Genomic DNA, 20542 nt, shown 5'->3' with positions numbered 1-20542 from the left:
GATCGGATCACTGTTATGTATAATACAAGTATACCTTACTGTTTGATACACAGGTGACCAGCTGACAGAACAGATTCTCTGTGTAACAGATGGGAACACTGTTATGTATAATACAAGTATACCTTTCTGTTTGATACACAGGTGACCAGCTAACAGAACAGATTCTCTGTGTAACAGATGGGAACACTGTTATGTATAATACAAGTATACCTTACTGTTTGATACACAGGTGACCAGCTGACAGAACAGATTCTCTGTGTAACAGATCGGATCACTGTTATGTATAATACAAGTATACCTTACTGTTTGATACACAGGTGACCAGCTGACAGAACAGATTCTCGGTGTAACAGATGGGAACACGCTCACTGTAAAACCAAATGATGTCATTGGATGGTATTTATTATCATTTTTCACGTAAACAAATGTAGATTTCATTTATTTATTTGAAAAAAGAACATTTATATTACAATGAACTATGATAGTAATGCTACATACAGTGATTTACTGTTCATATGCACACCAGTAGGATCACCTGAAGAAGAGCGTTATTATTATTTGTTTTTTTTTAACAAAAAAATATAAAGAAACATGTATTGGTGTATAAAATTTAGATCAAAGACCACCTGTATGTTCGCGTATGAGATAAACTACAAGGGTGATAAAAGCTCCAGTCTCACAATAGCCTACTACCTCAGCAAAAAGTAATAGCTTTCCTCCTATTCCTACATAACTCTAAATTTTAGCGATTCGTTTTTGACTTCCGTTTAAAAAAAAAAAAGTAATGTTACATCCTACAGCTGTTTCGTCCTTCTAGGACTCATCAGTGATGTTACATCCTACAGCTGTTTCGTCCTTCTAGGACTCGTCAGTGATGTTACATCCTACAGCTGTTTCGTCCTTCTAGGACTAGTCAGTGATGTTACATCCTACAGCTGTTTCGTCCTTCTAGGACTCGTCAGTGATGTTACATCCTACAGCTGTTTCGTCCTTCTAGGACTTGTCAGTGATGTTACATCCTACAGCTGTTTCGTCCTTCTAGGACTTGTCAGTGATGTTACATTATACAGCTGTTCTGTCCTTCTATGACTTGTCAGTGATGTTACATCCTACAGCTGTTTCGTCCTTCTAGGACTTGTCAGTGATGTTACATCCTACAGCTGTTTCGTCCTTCTAGGACTCGTCAGTGATGCTACATCATACAGCTGTTTGTCCTTCTATGACTTGTCAGTGATGTTACATCATACAGCTGTTTCGTCCTTCTAGGACTCGTCAGTGATGTTACATTATACAGCTGTTCTGTCCTTCTATGACTTGTCAGTGATGTTACATCATACAGCTGTTTCGTCCTTCTAGGTCTCGTCAGTGATGCTGCATCCTACAGCAAGTGATCGAAGGAAAAAACTGATGCCCAAAAATTCAATAAATTTGAAAATTTTGAAACATTTGATAATTTAAGTACATCAAGTAATCAAGTACATGTGTCTTAAAGAGTCGTCGCTAATATAGTGTTTTGTTGTTTCTATAGGTATAGCGCTGATAACGATATGATTCCATACAGTAGTTCGGCAGGTTCCGGTGGTATCGTACAGCTGACGATGGCAGCGCCCTCTAATGTTAATCCGACAAACTTTGCCTCAGGGATAACTCTTGGTGTGAGGACTTACGCCATCAATGCCCAGACAGCCGTTAGTGAGTGTGGTATATTTCATGTACTGAATTTATAAAGCCAAAATGTTTTATTTCATATCAGAATACTTATTATTGTATATAGTTAAATAAAGCTAACAGTTACATATTTTATCGTGTTTATTTTCAGATTCAAACCCTACATTTACAAACCTAGACCAGACCTTGACCTACCTTGACACAGATACCCCGCCCACCACTCTACTTACACTGATCTATAGCGATGTCGATCCGAAGGATACTGTACTTACTGTCGCCATGACGACAACATCAAGCGAGTTTCAATTAAATGGGGGTAAAAAAATGTTCAAACTTTTACATACACATAATAAGATTGCAGTGTCAATGGTGCCTGGTTGTTTACTCTTTGCAGCTCGATATAAGGCTATTACAAATGCTATAAAATTATTAATTTTAATACACTGTAGATAAAATGGAAGAAATTAACTTCTACAAAATTATTTATTTATATAACAATGTAACACTCTGACATTCATTAATTATGCTGAGGAAACAGTTTTTACTATCGATTGTGTAACAGACACATGATTGAATGACAGATTTTAATACAATGATAGAAACAGATACTGAATAAAACTGCATGACACAGTTGATTCGTCCTTCTAGGACTCGTCAGTGATGATACATCATACAGCTGTTCCGTCCTTCTAGGACTCGTCAGTGATGTTACATCATACAGCTGTTCTGTCCTTCTATGACTCGTCAGTGATGTTACATCATACAGCTGACTCGTCAGTGATGTTACATCATACAGCTGTTCCGTCCTTCTAGGACTCGTCAGTGATGTTACATCATACAGCTGTTCCGTCCTTCTATGACTCGTCAGTGATGTTACATCATACAGCTGTTCCGTCCTTCTAGGACTCGTCAGTGATGTTACATCATACAGCTGTTCCGTCCTTCTAGGACTCGTCAGCGATACTACATCATACAGCTGTTTCGTCCTTCTAGGACTCGTCAGTGATATTACATCATACAGCTGTTCCGTCCTTCTAGGACTCGTCAGTGATGTTACACCATACAGCTGTTCTGTCCTTCTAGGACTCGTCAGTGACGCTACGTTATACAGCTGTTTCGTCTTTCTAGGACTCGTCAGCGATACTACATCATACAGCTGTTCCGTCCTTCTAGGACTCGTCAGCGATACTACATCATACAGCTGTTTCGTCCTTCTAGGACTCGTCAGTGATATTACATCATACAGCTGTTCCGTCCTTCTAGGACTCGTCAGTGATGTTACATCCTACAGCTGTTTCGTCCTTCTAGGACTCGTCAGTGACGCTACGTCATACAGCTGTTTCGTCTTTCTAGGACTCGTCAGCGATACTACATCATACAGCTGTTTCGTCCTTCTAGGACTCGTCAGCGATACTACATCATACAGCTGTTTCGTCCTTCTAGGACTCGTCAGTGATATTACATCATACAGCTGTTCTGTCCTTCTAGGACTTGTCAGTGATGTTACATCATACAGCTGTTTCGTCCTTTTAGGACTCGTCAGTGACGCTACGTCATACAGCTGTTTCGTCCTTCTAGGACTCGTCAGTGATTCTACATCATACAGCTGTTTTGTCATTCTAGGACGCGTTAGTGACCTAAATTTAAACCTAGGAGGCCAATTGTTCAAAGATATGTGGAAATCTAAATTGGTAGATACGCTAGCCCAATTATTTAACACACACATCTGGCTTCGAGGACTTATATCATACTGAAGCTACCAATTTAACAATTCCTTTGAACTAAAGAAATGTTGGCTGATTGGAACCGAAAAACACTCATTTCGTAGCAATGATTACATGAGCAAAGTATATAAGAAAGATATATACAAGTATGTACAGGTTCGAATTCTTATTCTTAATCACTGAATAGTCTGGGTATTCCTGTAGATTGATATATGTAAATAATATTCCTTTTATTTTAATTTCTTGTTATCATGAATTCAGTTAATTATACAACAAAGCGAAAATTATTGACAATTTCTAGACGCCAGAGGAATTTTGTCTTCATATCGATGTGTTCCCTATCACACATACGTGGTATTTGTATGTTGCACAATTCACTTGAACACTATATTTTCATAATTAATCATGATTTTCTATCTGTCCGTCTTGTCAAGATTCAAGATTGGTATATTATAACATAATCATAACGTGAATAACATATGTTCATACAATCATTTTTTTTTGGTCTCATTCCCATTAAATTTTTTTTAATCAGATGAAGTCCAGCCACAGACTGGTCAATGGTCAGTTGGAACGTACCCACTGACTTTCACCGTTACTGACCAGTGTGGTAATGTTGGTAGTGGAACTCTCACTGTGGAGATCACCAACACCGTGAGTACACATGATTTAATTATGAAAAGGTCAAAATATGATGACGTCACAATATCAGAACAACATTTATACAATACAAACTATCCAAAATTGTTTCTTTTTAGACTTTGAAGGCGATCTGAGGAAATACGAGTATACGGTTTGAACACAAACGTACAATTTTAATAGCTCCAGTATTGTAAATCACGGAAGTTCTTATATCACAAACAGTAGAAGATTAGAGTGTGACGTTTCCATAACTACACCGACACCTTCATCTTAGAATACAACCAGTAGAAGATTAGAGTGTGACGTCTCGATGACTACATGGTCACCTTCATTTTATATCACAACCATCTTTTTTTCAGCTGTACTATAATTCTATGAACACCATAGTCGAAAATGGTATGACAAGATGGTAAACAGGTTATAGAAAAATACACAGGATGGTAATATTTTGCTGTAGTTAATCGTCAGTTGATGTACTGCGTCTTTTTTCTATAGACCTACACTTTCAAATTACCGTTATCTTACTAGGAGGGTATCCACGAATGGCAAAGTGTCATTGATTTCTTCATCACAGGTAAATGTTATGTTGTGGGAGGTTATTTTTTTTCATTCCTCATCAGATTTATGAAATGAGGAAGGGAACCTGTCGATAACGGCTCCGTTAGGTCATGAAACACGTTTATGAAAACAATTCATTATGTAATGGCTATTTGTGTGACAAATTGTCACATCTTCCAAGGTTTTTCATTCCTGTTTTGATGTCAGATTATATATGATTTTTAATCTTGAAAAGTATTATTATATATTATTATATATATTTAAATGTAGCCACCGGATATGACTGCAATGGTGTCGTCAGATAGTGTGAAAGAGGACGTGGCTGTCCAAACTCATATGACAGACCTGACAGTGACAGACGTTCAGGGATACAGTTGTATCTACACAGGTCCACACCCCTTCAATGTTCAACCGAAAACAACCGGAAGTACAAGTATGATTCTTTCTCTTTTTTGTTCTAATATCCTTCCTGTCATCTTACGAATCGTGATTGTCTTTAATATGTTGTTACATAGTGAGTGCGTAAGAAACAAAATTTTGTGGTAAGATAGAAGTTCTCAAAACACATACAGTAGCATGTGATTCCGATGTTCAAAGTCTAAAGAAACTATTTTGAGGAGCAAACCTTATATACATGCAGGTACAAAAAGTCGTAGTTACGGGGATATCATTTCGACTTCTACCCACGTTTTGGTGACACTCTTACGACTGTGGGGACAATTACGATCACTTTGATTGTATTGAAACTACATGAAATGCAAAGAAAAATTATTTTACTAAGTGTCCCCTCAAAACAATCTCAATAATCCCCGCAAAATCATATGTTCGTCGTAGCTATATGTGGATATTTACTTCATTTCGGTGAGGACATTGCTGTGATGTCCTTGTATCTACAGAGATAAATACATGAGACTAGTATCTTGTTTGCATAGTTGTTTTTTCTTCCAGAGATACAAGAGTTATATAACAGGGGCGATAACTCTGTAAGACTAGTATCGAGGTTGCACAACACTATTTTAACTGTTACCTGCATGTGCACTAATAACACTAAGTATCATGCTCTTAACTACAGCATATTCTTTATTCCTGAATGGCGAGGCCAACCTGAACTACAACACACAGAACCAGTACACGCTGACCATCACGTGCACAGACAATCTGGGTTTGTCCTCCACCAAAGACATCGTAGTTAGCATCATAGAAAACGCACCACCATCAATGAACAACCTTCCCAGTAAGTCGTTATTTACATGGGCTCAATCAAAAACTGTCTGGTTAAGATTACGAAAACATGTATGTAACTGCACGAGTTAATATCTACAGGCGACTATAATGTTAAAAAACACTACGAGAAAATGACATTAAACATACTATTTTCCAATAGTATATTACAAAATTAAGACTTATTGTTAATTACTATAATTAAAAGTCACTGCAACCATTTTTATATTGATATCTTAGAAATAAAGAAAGTAAACATTGCGGTCCTGATCTAATTAATAAATTACCGCTCGTAACCCTGATGCTGCGCATGCGTATAAGCCAAGAAAGAAGCAATATGGCGGACGCAAATATGAAAAGGTGACGAGGACCTAAAAGTTACCTTACAGAAAGTGCCAGAAAGCGTAAGAGGAAGGAGTCAGACCAGAAAAGAGGACAGGCAAGAATTTATATTAGACAGGAGATCAATAGATGGCGAAAGATGAAGGAGGACCTTGGACTGAATACGTATTCGGAATTTGCGAAGCTGCTGCTTGACTGGTTAGCTTAACGTCAGCCCTATAATTATAACGTATCCGCTTGTCATTGATTATAATCCAATATCCAGTGTTTGATGCGTGAATATGTTATGAACAACACTACTAAAAACTGTTATCTGATAAATGTTGAATGAAAATAGTTGTGTTAATCGCTTGAATTTACCATCGAGAACGCGTGTTTGTTGTTGACTGCAAGGTGGGGCCCAATTGCAGGTATTCGTTCTAAGTATAAAATATGACGGTACTGGTGTTACTATGAGAATAACGACCGTTTTGATAAGCATAGCCTTCATGATAAACAGTGCAATATATATCAATGTGTACAGACAAAATATCAAGTCCTGTGTATTTCTGCACAATGAGTTTTTTTCTTTTCCAATTGTAATTACCCCTTTGGGGCCCCACTAGTTTAGCGCCCGCGATTGACATAGATAATTCTCGCACGACAACTTGTTTCACTCGTATTCAAGTTTTTCTTTGCGGCGGAAGTAAATGACTTCGTCACGTGACAAGCCATGAGACCCACTCGGCTTTCTTCGTAAGCGAGCGTGAACATGTTTATAAACAATAGTCAACATAAACAATGTTCCGACCCCGAAAATATATTAAAAAAACAACAAATTTGACGTTATAGGCGCGTGTATCGCTTTATTATGGATATATTTTATTATTCATAAGCCTAATTCTCCATTTCCCGATGTTGAAATCTAAGGTAATAGCCACTGTAATTAATTTGTTCCAATTGGGATCAATTTGGTTTTACTCACGCCCACGCCATGTGCCTGTCGATTTTCTGAGAATTGTTTAACGGCAGAAATGTTTTGGCGCTATACTGAATGACCTCACGAATATTATCATAAATACAGTACAGTACACTACGACCATGTGTTCCGGAAGAGAGTCTTCTGCTTCATCGAGAACACACTATGTTAACCTTGGTCAATCCAAGTAAGTAATGACACGTTCCCACATGAGAACAAGGTATACAACAAAGAAACCAACACACAAACTTACGAGCACCACAAACGTCCAGCTTCATTTCGCACAAAGAAATAAGATATTTTTCAAAGAGATCGCTATGACGACCGTAAAACTTCCTCAAACTCTTCATCACCATTCAGTGACCTTGACCTTTAAATCATTTATATACACGTGAATGTTATGCATCACAGGCTTCTGTACGATAACACAACACAAACAAGTGAATAAAACCTTAAAAAGATCGGAAAGGATCTAGCCCGTCTATTGGGTTTCAAAAGATGCAGGATTATGAAAATCAAAGGGAAGTTACACGATCGTTATAGTGATCTCATTTAAAATATTCTACTTCTTTGTGCGATGTGAAGCTTAATGCTTGTTCGTTTGCCTGTTGGTTCCATTGCTGTATAACTTTTCCTTTGAGAATATGGCATCTCTTACTTGGATTGACAAAGGTTTACGTGGCGTATGCCGTTGATGAAACAAAAGTACCCTATTCTTCCGGAATACGTGGTCCTTGTGTTTTATTGGAGTCTCCGTAAAATCTTTTTTTTTTTTGTTCATTGTCCGCCTTAGTTTTATCTAATTTGAGTTTGGAATGCAATGATGTTGGCATATCAGTATTTTGTTATCTTTGTCACAAGTTGGATGATATAAAAGTTTTACGTAAATCTTTCCGTGGAATTATCATATAACATTATGTAGGAATGTATTCCATCTTTTAGGCGCTGTCGATGTGGACACACTGGCCACCACAACCAGCACAGGGATATTTCCGATAGCAGGAGTAGATACAGATTCCACGAACTTATTTTACAACATGACATGTACTCCTGTCAACTGTCCATTCCAAGTCCTTAGTTGTGAGTATATTTAAGGAAGAAAACCAGTCTTTACCTAATTAATCTGGAAAGCCTTTCGATTAGAAAGCTCTATACAAATTGCATTGCCAATAATAAAATAACTCTACCCCTGTCAACTGTCCTAGTCCTCCGTTCTGAGTTAGTTCTTAAGAAGAAAACCATTCCATACCTAGATGACCTTCTTTCTATTAGAAAGTCCTATACAAAGTTATATTACCAATATAACGATAACTGTACCTCTCTTAACTCTCCGTTCAAAGACTGCCACTGTCAGCACTAACATTATTACCTGGAAGCTGGTATAAAATATACACAGGTGAATAACACCTCTCAACACAGATTTAAAATAAGATACGTCAGAACGAAAAGTGAAAATTAACTAAACCAATTCAGCTGTTTCGTCCTTCTAGGTCAGTGGTGATAGGGTTTACACTTTAAAAACCCAGAGGGAGACATATATATATATGATAAATGTATCAGAGCTATATTTAAAACAATAGGATTCATAAATAGTAACATAACTTGAATTATTGTAAGACAATTTATCAATAAAATACAGATAAACTTATAGCGCCATTTAAAACTGAAGGGTGACGCATGCGCTTGTTAAATATGTACCTGTCTGATATTCATCACCAATCATCACCAGGAGAGAAACCTTTAAATGCATCACCATTATATATCCATGGTCAAAAAAGACAATAACTTAAATAAATTAAGATTTAAAAAAAGCAACTGAAAACTAATTTACCTTATAGACCTTATTGCATTACATTACATTGTAGATCTTAATTGAAACATCACTAATTCTGTCGATGTTATTGAAATGAATTATACTTTTTGAATGAAGCGGGGAAGATTGTGGCCACAGAAGATTTAAATTTACACAAGACACCAGCTTATGACATCAATGTTTGGATATATGACAAATGGTCACTTGTTGGTCCCGAGACTCTGAGTGTCACAATCACGAGTAAGTATTGTTAACTTTCGATCTTATTATCAAATTATAGTTATTGTACTGATTGTCATAATACTTAGAATGATTGACAATACTCCCACATGAATTTTTTTTTTTTTTATATAAATTTGTAATAAATATATTTATTTAACATGAGATGGACACGCCCTGTGTAATAAATGTATTTATCATATATGAGAAGGGTTTGCCCTGTGTAATAAGTGCATTTATTATATATGAGAAGGGTTTGCCCTGTGTAATAAGTGCATTTATTATATATGAGAAGGGTTTGCCCTGTGTAATAAGTGCATTTATTATATATGAGAAGGGTTTGCCCTGTGTAATAAGTGCATTTATTATGTATGAGAAGGGTTTGCCCTGTGTAATAAATGCATTTATTATATATAAGAAGGGTTTGCCCTGTGTAATAAATGTATTTATTATATATAAGAAGGGTTTGCCCTGTGTAATAAGTGCATTTATTATGTATGAGAAGGGTTTGCCCTGTGTAATAAATGCATTTATTATATATGAGAAGGGTTTGCCCTGTGTAATAAATGCATTTATTATATATGAGAAGGGTTTGCCCTGTGTAATAAATGTATTTATTATATATGAGAAGGGTTTGCCCTGTGTAATAAATGCATTTATTATATATGAGAAGGGTTTGCCCTGTGTAATAAGTGCATTTATTATGTATGAGAAGGGTTTGCCCTGTGTAATAAGTGCATTTATTATGTATGAGAAGGGTTTGCCCTGTGTGATGAATGTATTTATTATATATGAGAAGGGTTTGCCCTGTGTAATAAATGTATTTATTATATATGAGAAGGGTTTGCCCTGTGTAATAAATGTATTTATTATATATGAGAAGGGTTTGCCCTGTGTAATAAATGTATTTATTATATATGAGAAGGGTTTGCCCTGTGTAATAAGTGCATTTATTATATGAGAAGGGTTTGCCCTGTGTAATAAATGCATTTATTATATATGAGAAGGGTTTGCCCTGTGTAATAAGTGCATTTATTATATGAGAAGGGTTTGCCCTGTGTAATAAATGCATTTATTATATATGAGAAGGGTTTGCCCTGTGTAATAAATGTATCTATTATATATGAGAAGGGTTTGCCCTGTGTAATAAGTGCATTTATTATATATGAGAAGGGTTTGCCCTGTGTAATAAGTGCATTTATTATGCATGAGAAGGGTTTGTCCTGTGTAATAAGTGCATTTATTATATATGAGAAGGGTTTGCCCTGTGTAATAAGTGCATTTATTATGTATGAGAAGGGTTTGCCCTGTGTAATAAATGCATTTATTATGTATGAGAAGGGTTTGCCCCGTGTAATAAGTGCATTTATTATATATGAGAAGGGTTTGCCCTGTGTAATAAATGTATTTATTATATATGAGAAGGGTTTGCCCTGTGTGATAAATGTATTTTTCTATATATGAAAAGGGTTTGACCTGTGTAATAAATGTATTTATCATACATGAGAAGAGTTTGCCCTGTGTAATAAGTGCATTTATCATATATGAGAAGGGTTTGCCCTGTGTAATAAATGCATTTATTATATATGAGAAGGGTTTGCCCTGTGTAATAAATGTATTTATTATATATGAGAAGGGTTTGCCCTGTGTAATAAGTGCATTTATTATATATGAGAAGGGTTTGCCCTGTGTAATAAGTGCATTTATTATGTATGAGAATGGTTTGCCCTGTGTAATAAGTGCATTTATTATGTATGAGAAGGGTTTGCCCTGTGTAATAAGTGCATTTATTATGTATGAGAAGGGTTTGCCCTGTGTGATGAATGTATTTATCATATATGAGAAGGGTTTGCCCTATGTAATATGAGAGAAGGGTTTGCCCTGTGTAATAAATGTATTTATCATATATGAGAAGGGTTTGCCCTGTGTAATAAATGCATTTATTATATATGAGAAGGGTTTGCCCTGTGTAATAAATGTATTTATCATACATGAGAAGGGTTTGCCCTGTGTAATAAATGTATTTATCATACATGAGAAGGGTTTGCCCTGTGTAATAAATGTATTTATCATACATGAGAAGGGTTTGCCCTGTGTAATAAGTGCATTTATTATATATGAGAAGGGTTTGCCCTGTGTAATAAATGTATTTATTATACATGAGAAGGGTTTGCCCTGTGTAATATATGTATTTATCATATATGAGAAGGGTTTGCCCTGTGTAATAAATCCATTTATTATATATGAGAAGGGTTTGCCCTGTGTAATAAATGTATTTATCATACATGAGAAGGGTTTGCCCTGTGTAATATATGTATTTATCATATATGAGAAGGGTTTGCCCTGTGTAATAAGTGCATTTATTACATATGAGTAGGGTTTGCCCTGTGTAATAAATGTATTTATTATATATGAGAAGGGTTTGCCCTGTGTAATAAATGTATTTATCATACATGAGAAGGGTTTTCCCTGTGTAATAAATGTATTTATCATACATGAGAAGGGTTTGCCCTGTGTAATAAGTGCATTTATTATATATGAGAAGGGTTTGCCCTGTGTAATAAATGTATTTATTATATATGAGAAGGGTTTGCCCTGTGTAATAAATGTATTTATCATACATGAGAAGGGTTTGCCCTGTGTAATATATGTATTTATTATATATGAGAAGGGTTTGCCCTGTGTAATAAGTGCATGCCTATAGTAATGCTCCATTACCATGGCCTTCTTATATTATAATGTAATCACCAAACATATCCCAAATATATCCCCAAACATATCCCAAACATATCCCAAACATATCCCAAATATATCCCCAAACATATCCCAAACATCCCAAACATATCCCAAACATATCCCAAATATCCCAAACATATCCCAAACATATCCCTAAACATATCCCCAAACATATCCCCAAACATATCCCAAACATATCCCAAACATATCCCAAACATATCCCAAACATATCCCAAACATATCCCCAAACATATCCCCAAACATATCCCCAAACATATCCCAAATATCCCAAATATCCCAAACATATCCCAAACATATCCCCAAACATATCCCTAAGCATATCCCCAAACATATCCCTAAACATATCCCCAAACATATCCCAAACATATCCCAAACATATCCCCAAACATATCCCAAACATATCCCCAAACATATCCCAAACATATCCCAAACATATCCCCAAACATATCCCAAACATATCCCCAAACATATCCCAAAACATATCCCAAACATATCCCAAATATCCCAAACATATCCCAAACATATCCCAAACATATCCCAAATATCCCAAATATCCCAAACATATCCCAAACATATCCCAAACATATCCCCAAACATATCCCTAAACATATCCCCAAACATATCCCAAACATATCTCAAACATATCCCAAATATCCCAAACATATCCCAAACATATCCCCAAACATATCCCAAACATATCCCCAAACATATCCCAAACATATCCCCAAACATATCCCAAACATTTCCCCAAACATATCCCAAACATTCGTTAGACTATCCCAGAGTTTCAAGACAATAGAAAAGGTTTACAAAAGACTCACAATGTAGAATTAGAAACAGTAGATCCAAACAAAGAATTAAACTGCATCATAGAACTGGTCCATCCTTCTAGGACTCCTCAGTGATGCTACATCATACAGCTGTTTCGTCCTTCTAGGACTTGTCAGTGATGCTACATCATACAGCTGTTTCGCCCTTCTAGGACTCGTCAGTGATGTTACATCATACAGCTGTTTCGCCCTTCTAGAACTCGTCAATGATAGTTACAGTAGAGCCAACCAATGAATTAAACTGCATCATACAACCGTTTCGTCCTTCTAGGACTCGTCAGTGATGTTACAGTAGAACCACACAATGAATTAAACTGCATCATACAATTGCTTCGTCCTCCTCAGTCTCGTCTGTGATGTTAAGGGCCTAAATGTTTAAACCTAGGAGGCAAAAGAGAAAAACGCAAAGTGAAGAAAATTTAAAAAAAATAAACGGGGAGGTGCACCAGACCCATGAATGAATACAAATTTAGTATTGTTATTATAAGATTATTTTAGAACAGTGCCAAGTATGTGTGTATATTCTAAACTGGGCCACTATTCGGTATACATGTTAGTACAAACTTCCGGAAATCCTCGTCTACACTTTAATCAGTTTCCCTTTAAATTGGATTACCGAATAAATCCCAGGGATAATGTTGTACTACTTAACAGAGGAAGCGGTGGTAGAGTGGTTAAGGCGTATGACTTTATCACTAGCCCTCCATCTCTGGAGGACGGGTTCGAGGCTTACGTTGGGCAGTCACCAGGTAATGGACTGTTGATGCCCCTATTGAAATAATGTTCACTATTAAAATATCATTTTAATGGTGAAAAAAAATTCAATGGTGGTCGCAGATTCAATTCAATAAGGCTACTATTGTAATAATGTCAGCTGTATTGAAATGTTATTACAGGCTGGGGTCCCTCAAGGTTCAGTTCTTGGTCCTTATCTGTTTTTGTTATATATTAATGATATTGGTGATGATTTACTATCTAATGTGAAATTATTTGCTGATGACACATCTTTATATGGTTTAATTGAGGGCGATAGACAAGATGCAGCTAATATACTCAATAATGATCTTCAAAAAATTTCTAGGTGGGCCAATAGATGGGGTATTATTTTTAATCCTGACAAGACAGAATCCCTACTTTTTTCAAGGAGAGTTGATTCGGAGATGTTGCATCCAAATCTGTACTTTAATGATTCAGTTATTAAAAATGTTACCTTCCATAAGCACCTTGGTCTAACTTTTAATAGTCATGCTAATTGGTCAAACCACATAAACTCTATCTATGAGAAAGCTTATAAACGAATAAATGTACTTAGAATGTTAAAGTATAAAATTGACAGAAAGTCACTTGAATTAATATATATTACATTTATTCGTCCTATTTTAGAATATGCTGATATTGTTTGGGCTAATTGCACAGAAAGGGAATGCAACATCTTAGAATCAATTCAACTAGAGGCAATTCACATTATTACTGGCCTAAGACGGGGCACCAGTCATGCAATTCTATATAATGAGTCTGGATTAATACTCTTAGCTAAAAGAAGACACTTACATCAAAATATCCATTTTTTTTAAGATTTTAAATAACAGATGCCCTCCTCATGTATTTGACTCTATCCAACCTTTTATAATAATGCTCCTTATCCACTTCGACACAATAGATTGTTTGATGTGCCCCATACAAGAACTTGTCAATATAGCACTAGCTTCTTTCCAAAACTTATGAATGAATGGAATGGCCCATCTTGTCTGTATCCCTCATTAACTTCTATTTATGCGATAAAAAAATCTTTTTTATCACAGCAAACTACCATTCCTTCTTTCCACTGTAATGATACTTTCAAATATAAAGGACAAAGAAAAGCTAACATAATTTTATGTCAACTAAGAAACTCTGCAAATAATCTGAATTTTGATTTATTCAATTCCCACCTTAAAGATAACCCTGCCTGTAACTGTGGCCACCCAGTTGAAGATTGTACCCACTTCTTTTTCCACTGTCCCTTCTTTACTAACCAGAGACAACTCCTCTTTAATTCCCTTTCTGACCTTAGTGATTCTATACCTCCTTCAATTGATACATTTCTCAAAGGTTCTCCTATACTTGATGCAAACATGAATAAATTTATTCTTGATATAGTTCAGAGATTCATAACTGACACTGGTCGCCTATTTTAGCAAATGTACATCCCATTCTATACTTCTATCTTTTCTATCTCTCATTTGTATTTGATGTCTCAAGTGTGGGTCCGCCTGTCCATTTTAGGGACTCAGCTCAGGATTATGTGCAAATGGACTGTTTGAACCTGCAGCCTGTCCCACCACAAATGGACATATTTTGACCCAGTCTTGTAATATCTTGTGATACCTAATTTGTATTTTTTAGTTTATGTTACTGTTCTGGTACTCAGTAATACAAACGATGGTGATGCCTATTTTGCATTTCGGTTATATAATCATCCATTTGAATCTATCTTCTACATTCTTATTCCTAATATTATTATTATCTGTTATCTCTAATTTTGATTGATGTGTTTGTATACTTGTTTATGCACTGTAAGGAGAGGGCTTTCATAGGCTCTGCCTGTTGCCCAATTCCTACTGTCAATACCACCATGACAATAAAATATTCTGAAAGTAAAAGTATTATTTCAATAGTGAACGCTGCATGCGATATCGCTGTATTGGTTCAACCACTGTTGAAATGGTTTTCATTCAAATACACCCGGGGTTGTAATGGAGTGTACCATTGTGACCTGATCGAGGTGGCGGTAACGGGCGTAAATTCCAGTTATGGTCATTTGCGGACGGAATCATGTGTGCATAATATGTGTTGTAACGGGAAAATACCTTAGATCACAAGGCGACAGCTTAAGTAGGCGACGCAGGCAAAATCCGAAATTATATTATATCAGTCCTGCTCCAGCAATTTGCACATTTCAGACTTTTTTGAGCATTTTAAAACTGTAAATGGCAGATATGTTTCTGATGACAATTCAGAATCATTGTTTTTAGAGGAGAATGTAACTGTTTTTGAGGAACTAGATCGATCATTTACGAATGACGAAATCAGAGAAGTTTTCAATAAGGCCAAATCTGGCAAGTCACCAGGTATGGATAATTTGTTGAATGAATTTTTACACCTATATTAAAAAGGGATATTCCCATCAAGTAGGTCAAAGGGTGTTATTTTCCCATTATTTAAGAAAGGAGAAAAACAATGAAATTGAAATTGTGGTAAGCTTTAGCTATCTTGGTGTTACATTGAATTTTAATGGTTGATTTGCTTAAACTCAACTTATTATTGCTGACCAAGGCCTTAAATGTGTGTGTAATATCATTGCTGATCAAGGCCGTAAATGTGTGTGTAATATCATTGCTGACCAAGGCCGTAAATGTGTGTGTAATATCATTGCTGACCAAGGCCGTAAATGTGTGTGTAATATCATTGCTGACCAAGGCCGTAAATGTGTGTGTAATATCATTGCTGACCAAGGCCGTAAATGTGTGTGTAATATCATTGCTGACCAAGGCCGTAAAATGTGTGTGTAATATCATTGCTGACCAAGGCCGTAAATGTGTGTGTAATATCATTGCTGACCAAGGCCGTAAATGTGTGTGTAATATCATTGCTGACCAAGGCCGTAAATGTGTGTGTAATATCATTGCTGACCAAGGCCGTAAATGTGTGTGTAATATCATTGCTGACCAAGGCCGTAAATGTGTGTGTAATATCATTGCTGACCAAGGCCGTAAATGTGTGTGTAATATCATTGCTGACCAAGGCCGTAAATGTGTGTGTAATATCATTGCTGCCCAAGGCCGTTACTGTGTGTGTAATATCATTGCTGACCAAGGCCGTAAATGTGTGTGTAATATCATTGCTGACCAAGGCCGTAAATGTGTGTGTAATATCATTGCTGACCAAGGCCGTAAATGTGTGTGTAATATCATTGCTGACCAAGGCCGTAAATGTGTGTGTAATATCATTGCTGACCAAGGCCGTAAATGTGTGTGTAATATCATTGCTGACCAAGGCCGTAAATGTGTGTGTAATATCATTGCTGACCAAGGCCGTAAATGTGTGTGTAATATCATTGCTGACCAAGGCCGTAAATGTGTGTGTAATATCATTGCTGACCAAGGCCGTAAATGTGTGTGTAATATCATTGCTGACCAAGGCCGTAAATGTGTGTGTAATATCATTGCTGACCAAGGCCGTAAATGTGTGTGTAATATCATTGCTGACCAAGGCCGTAAATGTGTGTGTAATATCATTGCTGACCAAGGCCGTAAATGTGTGTGTCATATCATTGCTGACCAAGGCCGTAAATGTGTGTGTAATATCATTGCTGACCAAGGCCGTAAATGTGTGTGTCATATCATTGCTGACCAAGGCCGTAAATGTGTGTGTGATATCATTGCTGACCAAGGCCGTAAATGTGTGTGTGATATCATTGCTGACCAAGGCCGTAAATGTGTGTGTGATATCATTGCTGACCAAGGCCGTAAATGTGTGTGTGATATCATTGCTGACCAAGGCCGTAAATGTGTGTGTGATATCATTGCTGACCAAGGCCGTAAATGTGTGTGTGATATCATTGCTGACCAAGGCCGTAAATGTGTGTGTGATATCATTGCTGACCAAGGCCGTAAATGTGTGTGTAATATCATTGCTGACCAAGGCCGTAAATGTGTGTGTCATATCATTGCTGACCAAGGCCGTAAATGTGTGTGTCATATCATTGCTGACCAAGGCCGTAAATGTGTGTGTAAATGTGTGTGTAATATCATTGCTGACCAAGGCCGTAAATGTGTGTGTAATATCATTGCTGACCAAGGCCGTAAATGTGTGTGTGATATCATTGCTGACCAAGGCCGTAAATGTGTGTGTGATATCATTGCTGACCAAGGCCGTAAATGTGTGTGTGATATCATTGCTGACCAAGGCCGTAAATGTGTGTGTGATATCATTGCTGACCAAGGCCGTAAATGTGTGTGTAATATCATTGCTGACCAAGGCCGTAAATGTGTGTGTAATATCATTGCTGACCAAGGCCGTAAATGTGTGTGTAATATCATTGCTGACCAAGGCCGTAAATGTGTGTGTAATATCATTGTGTGTGTAACCAAGGCCGTAAATGTGTGTGTAATATCATTGCTGACCAAGGCCGTAAATGTGTGTGTAATATCATTGCTGACCAAGGCCGTAAATGTGTGTGTAATATCATTGCTGACCAAGGCCGTAAATGTGTGTGTAATATCATTGCTGACCAAGGCCGTAAATGTGTGTGTAATATCATTGCTGACCAAGGCCGTAAATGTGTGTGTAATATCATTGCTGACCAAGGCCGTAAATGTGTGTGTAATATCATTGCTGACCAAGGCCGTAAATGTGTGTGTACCACCAAGGCCGTAAATGTGTGTGTAATATCATTGCTGACCAAGGCCGTAAATGTGTGTGTAATATCATTGCTGACCAAGGCCGTAAATGTGTGTGTAATATCATTGCTGACCAAGGCCGTAAATGTGTGTGTAATGTGTGTGATATATCATTGCTGACCAAGGCCGTAAATGTGTGTGTAATATCATTGCTGACCAAGGCCGTAAATGTGTGTGTAATATCATTGCTGACCAAGGCCGTAAATGTGTGTGTAATATCATTGCTGACCAAGGCCGTAAATGTGTGTGTAATATCATTGCTGACCAAGGCCGTAAATGTGTGTGTAATATCATTGCTGACCAAGGCCGTAAATGTGTGTGTAATATCATTGCTGACCAAGGCCGTAAATGTGTGTGTAATATCATTGCTGACCAAGGCCGTAAATGTGTGTGTGTGTATATATCATTGTGTGTAAATGTGTGTGTAATATCATTGCTGACCAAGGCCGTAAATGTGTGTGTAATATCATTGCTGACCAAGGCCGTAAATGTGTGTGTAATATCATTGCTGATCAAGGCCGTAAATGTGTGTGTAATATCATTGTGTGGCCGTAAATGTGTGTGTAATATCATTGCTGACCAAGGCCGTAAATGTGTGTGTAATATCATTGCTGACCAAGGCCGTAAATGTGTGTGTAATATCATTGCTGACCAAGGCCGTAAATGTGTGTGTAATATCATTGCTGACCAAGGCCGTAAATGTGTGTGTAATATCATTGCTGACCAAGGCCGTAAATGTGTGTGTAATATCATTGCTGACCAAGGCCGTAAATGTGTGTGTAATATCATTGCTGACCAAGGCCGTAAATGTGTGTGTAATATCATTGCTGACCAAGGCCGTAAATGTGTGTGTAATATCATTGCTGACCAAGGCCGTAAATGTGTGTGTAATATCATTGCTGACCAAGGCCGTAAATGTGTGTGTAATATCATTGCTGACCAAGGCCGTAAATGTGTGTGTAATATCATTGCTGACCAAGGCCGTAAATGTGTGTGTAATATCATTGCTGACCAAGGCCGTAAATGTGTGTGATATATCATTGCTGACCAAGGCCGTAAATGTGTGTGTAATATCATTGCTGACCAAGGCCGTAAATGTGTGTGTCATATCATTGCTGACCAAGGCCGTAAATGTGTGTGTGATATCATTGCTGACCAAGGCCGTAAATGTGTGTGTAATATCAGTGCTGACCAAGGCCGTAAATGTGTGTGTAATATCATTGCTGACCAAGGCCGTAAATGTGTGTGTAATATCATTGCTGACCAAGGCCGTAAATGTGTGTGTAATATCATTGCTGACCAAGGCCGTAAATGTGTGTGTAATATCATTGCTGACCAAGGCCGTAAATGTGTGTGTAATATCATTGCTGACCAAGGCCGTAAATGTGTGTGTAATATCATTGCTGACCAAGGCCGTAAATGTGTGTGTAATATCATTGCTGACCAAGGCCGTAAATGTGTGTGTAATATCATTGCTGACCAAGGCCGTAAATGTGTGTGTAATATCATTGCTGACCAAGGCCGTAAATGTGTGATATTTTGAAACTATGTCATAATCTCTACTTAAATACGGAAACCAAGTTGAATGTATTTTACACTTATGTAGCTTCAGTTTTAAAGTAGAGCTGCAAAGTCTGGGGTTTCTCATCTGCTGATCAAATAGAAAGAATACATACTGATTTTCTGAAAAAAATCTTGAATGTTACAAAAAGTGCACCTTCCTATATGTTATATTCTGAACTTGGTCGTTTACCACTGAGTATCACTTGTAAGTGTCGTATTATTAAGTACTGGTTGAAATTAACTAAGACCAATAATTTTATATTACAATCAGCGAATGATGATATGGTTTATTGTAATTATAGAAAATGTAACTGGCGTAATGTATGGTCAAGTCATTATGTTAATAATGAGAAATTATTTTTACAACTTATTAAACAACGACTTATTGATAGCTTTCTTCAGTCGCGTAATGAATTTATTGAAAACTCCACAAAATGTTATTTGTACAAATTCTTGATAGTTTCTTGCACTTTACAACATTATTTGACGAAATCTATTCCAGGTGCTTATCTACGTCTTATATCTAAATTTCGCTTATCTTCTCATCAGTTGCGTGTAGAAGAAGGACTACATTACAACATTCCTAGAGAAAGAAGACTTTGTGTTTACTGTAATCAAAATTTGGTTGAAGATGAATTCCATTTTAAATTGATTTGCTCTTTTTATTTAAATTTACGCAAAAAGTTTATAAAAATACTACTGGAACCGCCCATCTTTTAAACTTGTGCCACTACTGTCAGCTACTAATAGAAAGTAATTATGTAATTTAGGTAAATATTTACACTCTTGTTTAGCTTTCCGTTCAT

At 36.8% G+C, this 20542-nt stretch overlaps 1 protein-coding gene across 1 annotated transcript in view; it reads left to right on the top strand.

Moving 5' to 3' along the window:
- The first annotated feature begins 1547 nt into the window (after positions 1-1547).
- LOC132558167 (uncharacterized) overlaps positions 1548-20542 on the top strand; it is a 75638-nt gene continuing 56643 nt past the window's right edge. The window contains exons 1-8 of the mRNA XM_060222699.1: positions 1548-1692; positions 1820-1984; positions 3928-4046; positions 4863-5025; positions 5665-5826; positions 8056-8193; positions 9044-9166; positions 15747-15842. Coding sequence (XP_060078682.1) covers positions 1548-1692; positions 1820-1984; positions 3928-4046; positions 4863-5025; positions 5665-5826; positions 8056-8193; positions 9044-9166; positions 15747-15842 — 1111 coding nt within the window. The remainder of the gene's footprint in view (positions 1693-1819; positions 1985-3927; positions 4047-4862; positions 5026-5664; positions 5827-8055; positions 8194-9043; positions 9167-15746; positions 15843-20542) is intronic.

The sequence above is a fragment of the Ylistrum balloti genome, unplaced genomic scaffold, assembly GCF_031769215.1.
Source record: "Ylistrum balloti isolate Yb309-2 unplaced genomic scaffold, AGI_CSIRO_Ybal_v1 Utg370766, whole genome shotgun sequence".
Classification (NCBI taxonomy): Eukaryota; Metazoa; Mollusca; class Bivalvia; order Pectinida; family Pectinidae; genus Ylistrum; species Ylistrum balloti.
The sequence above is the reverse complement of the archived record's forward strand: the minus strand, read 5'-3'. Positions and strand labels throughout refer to the sequence as shown.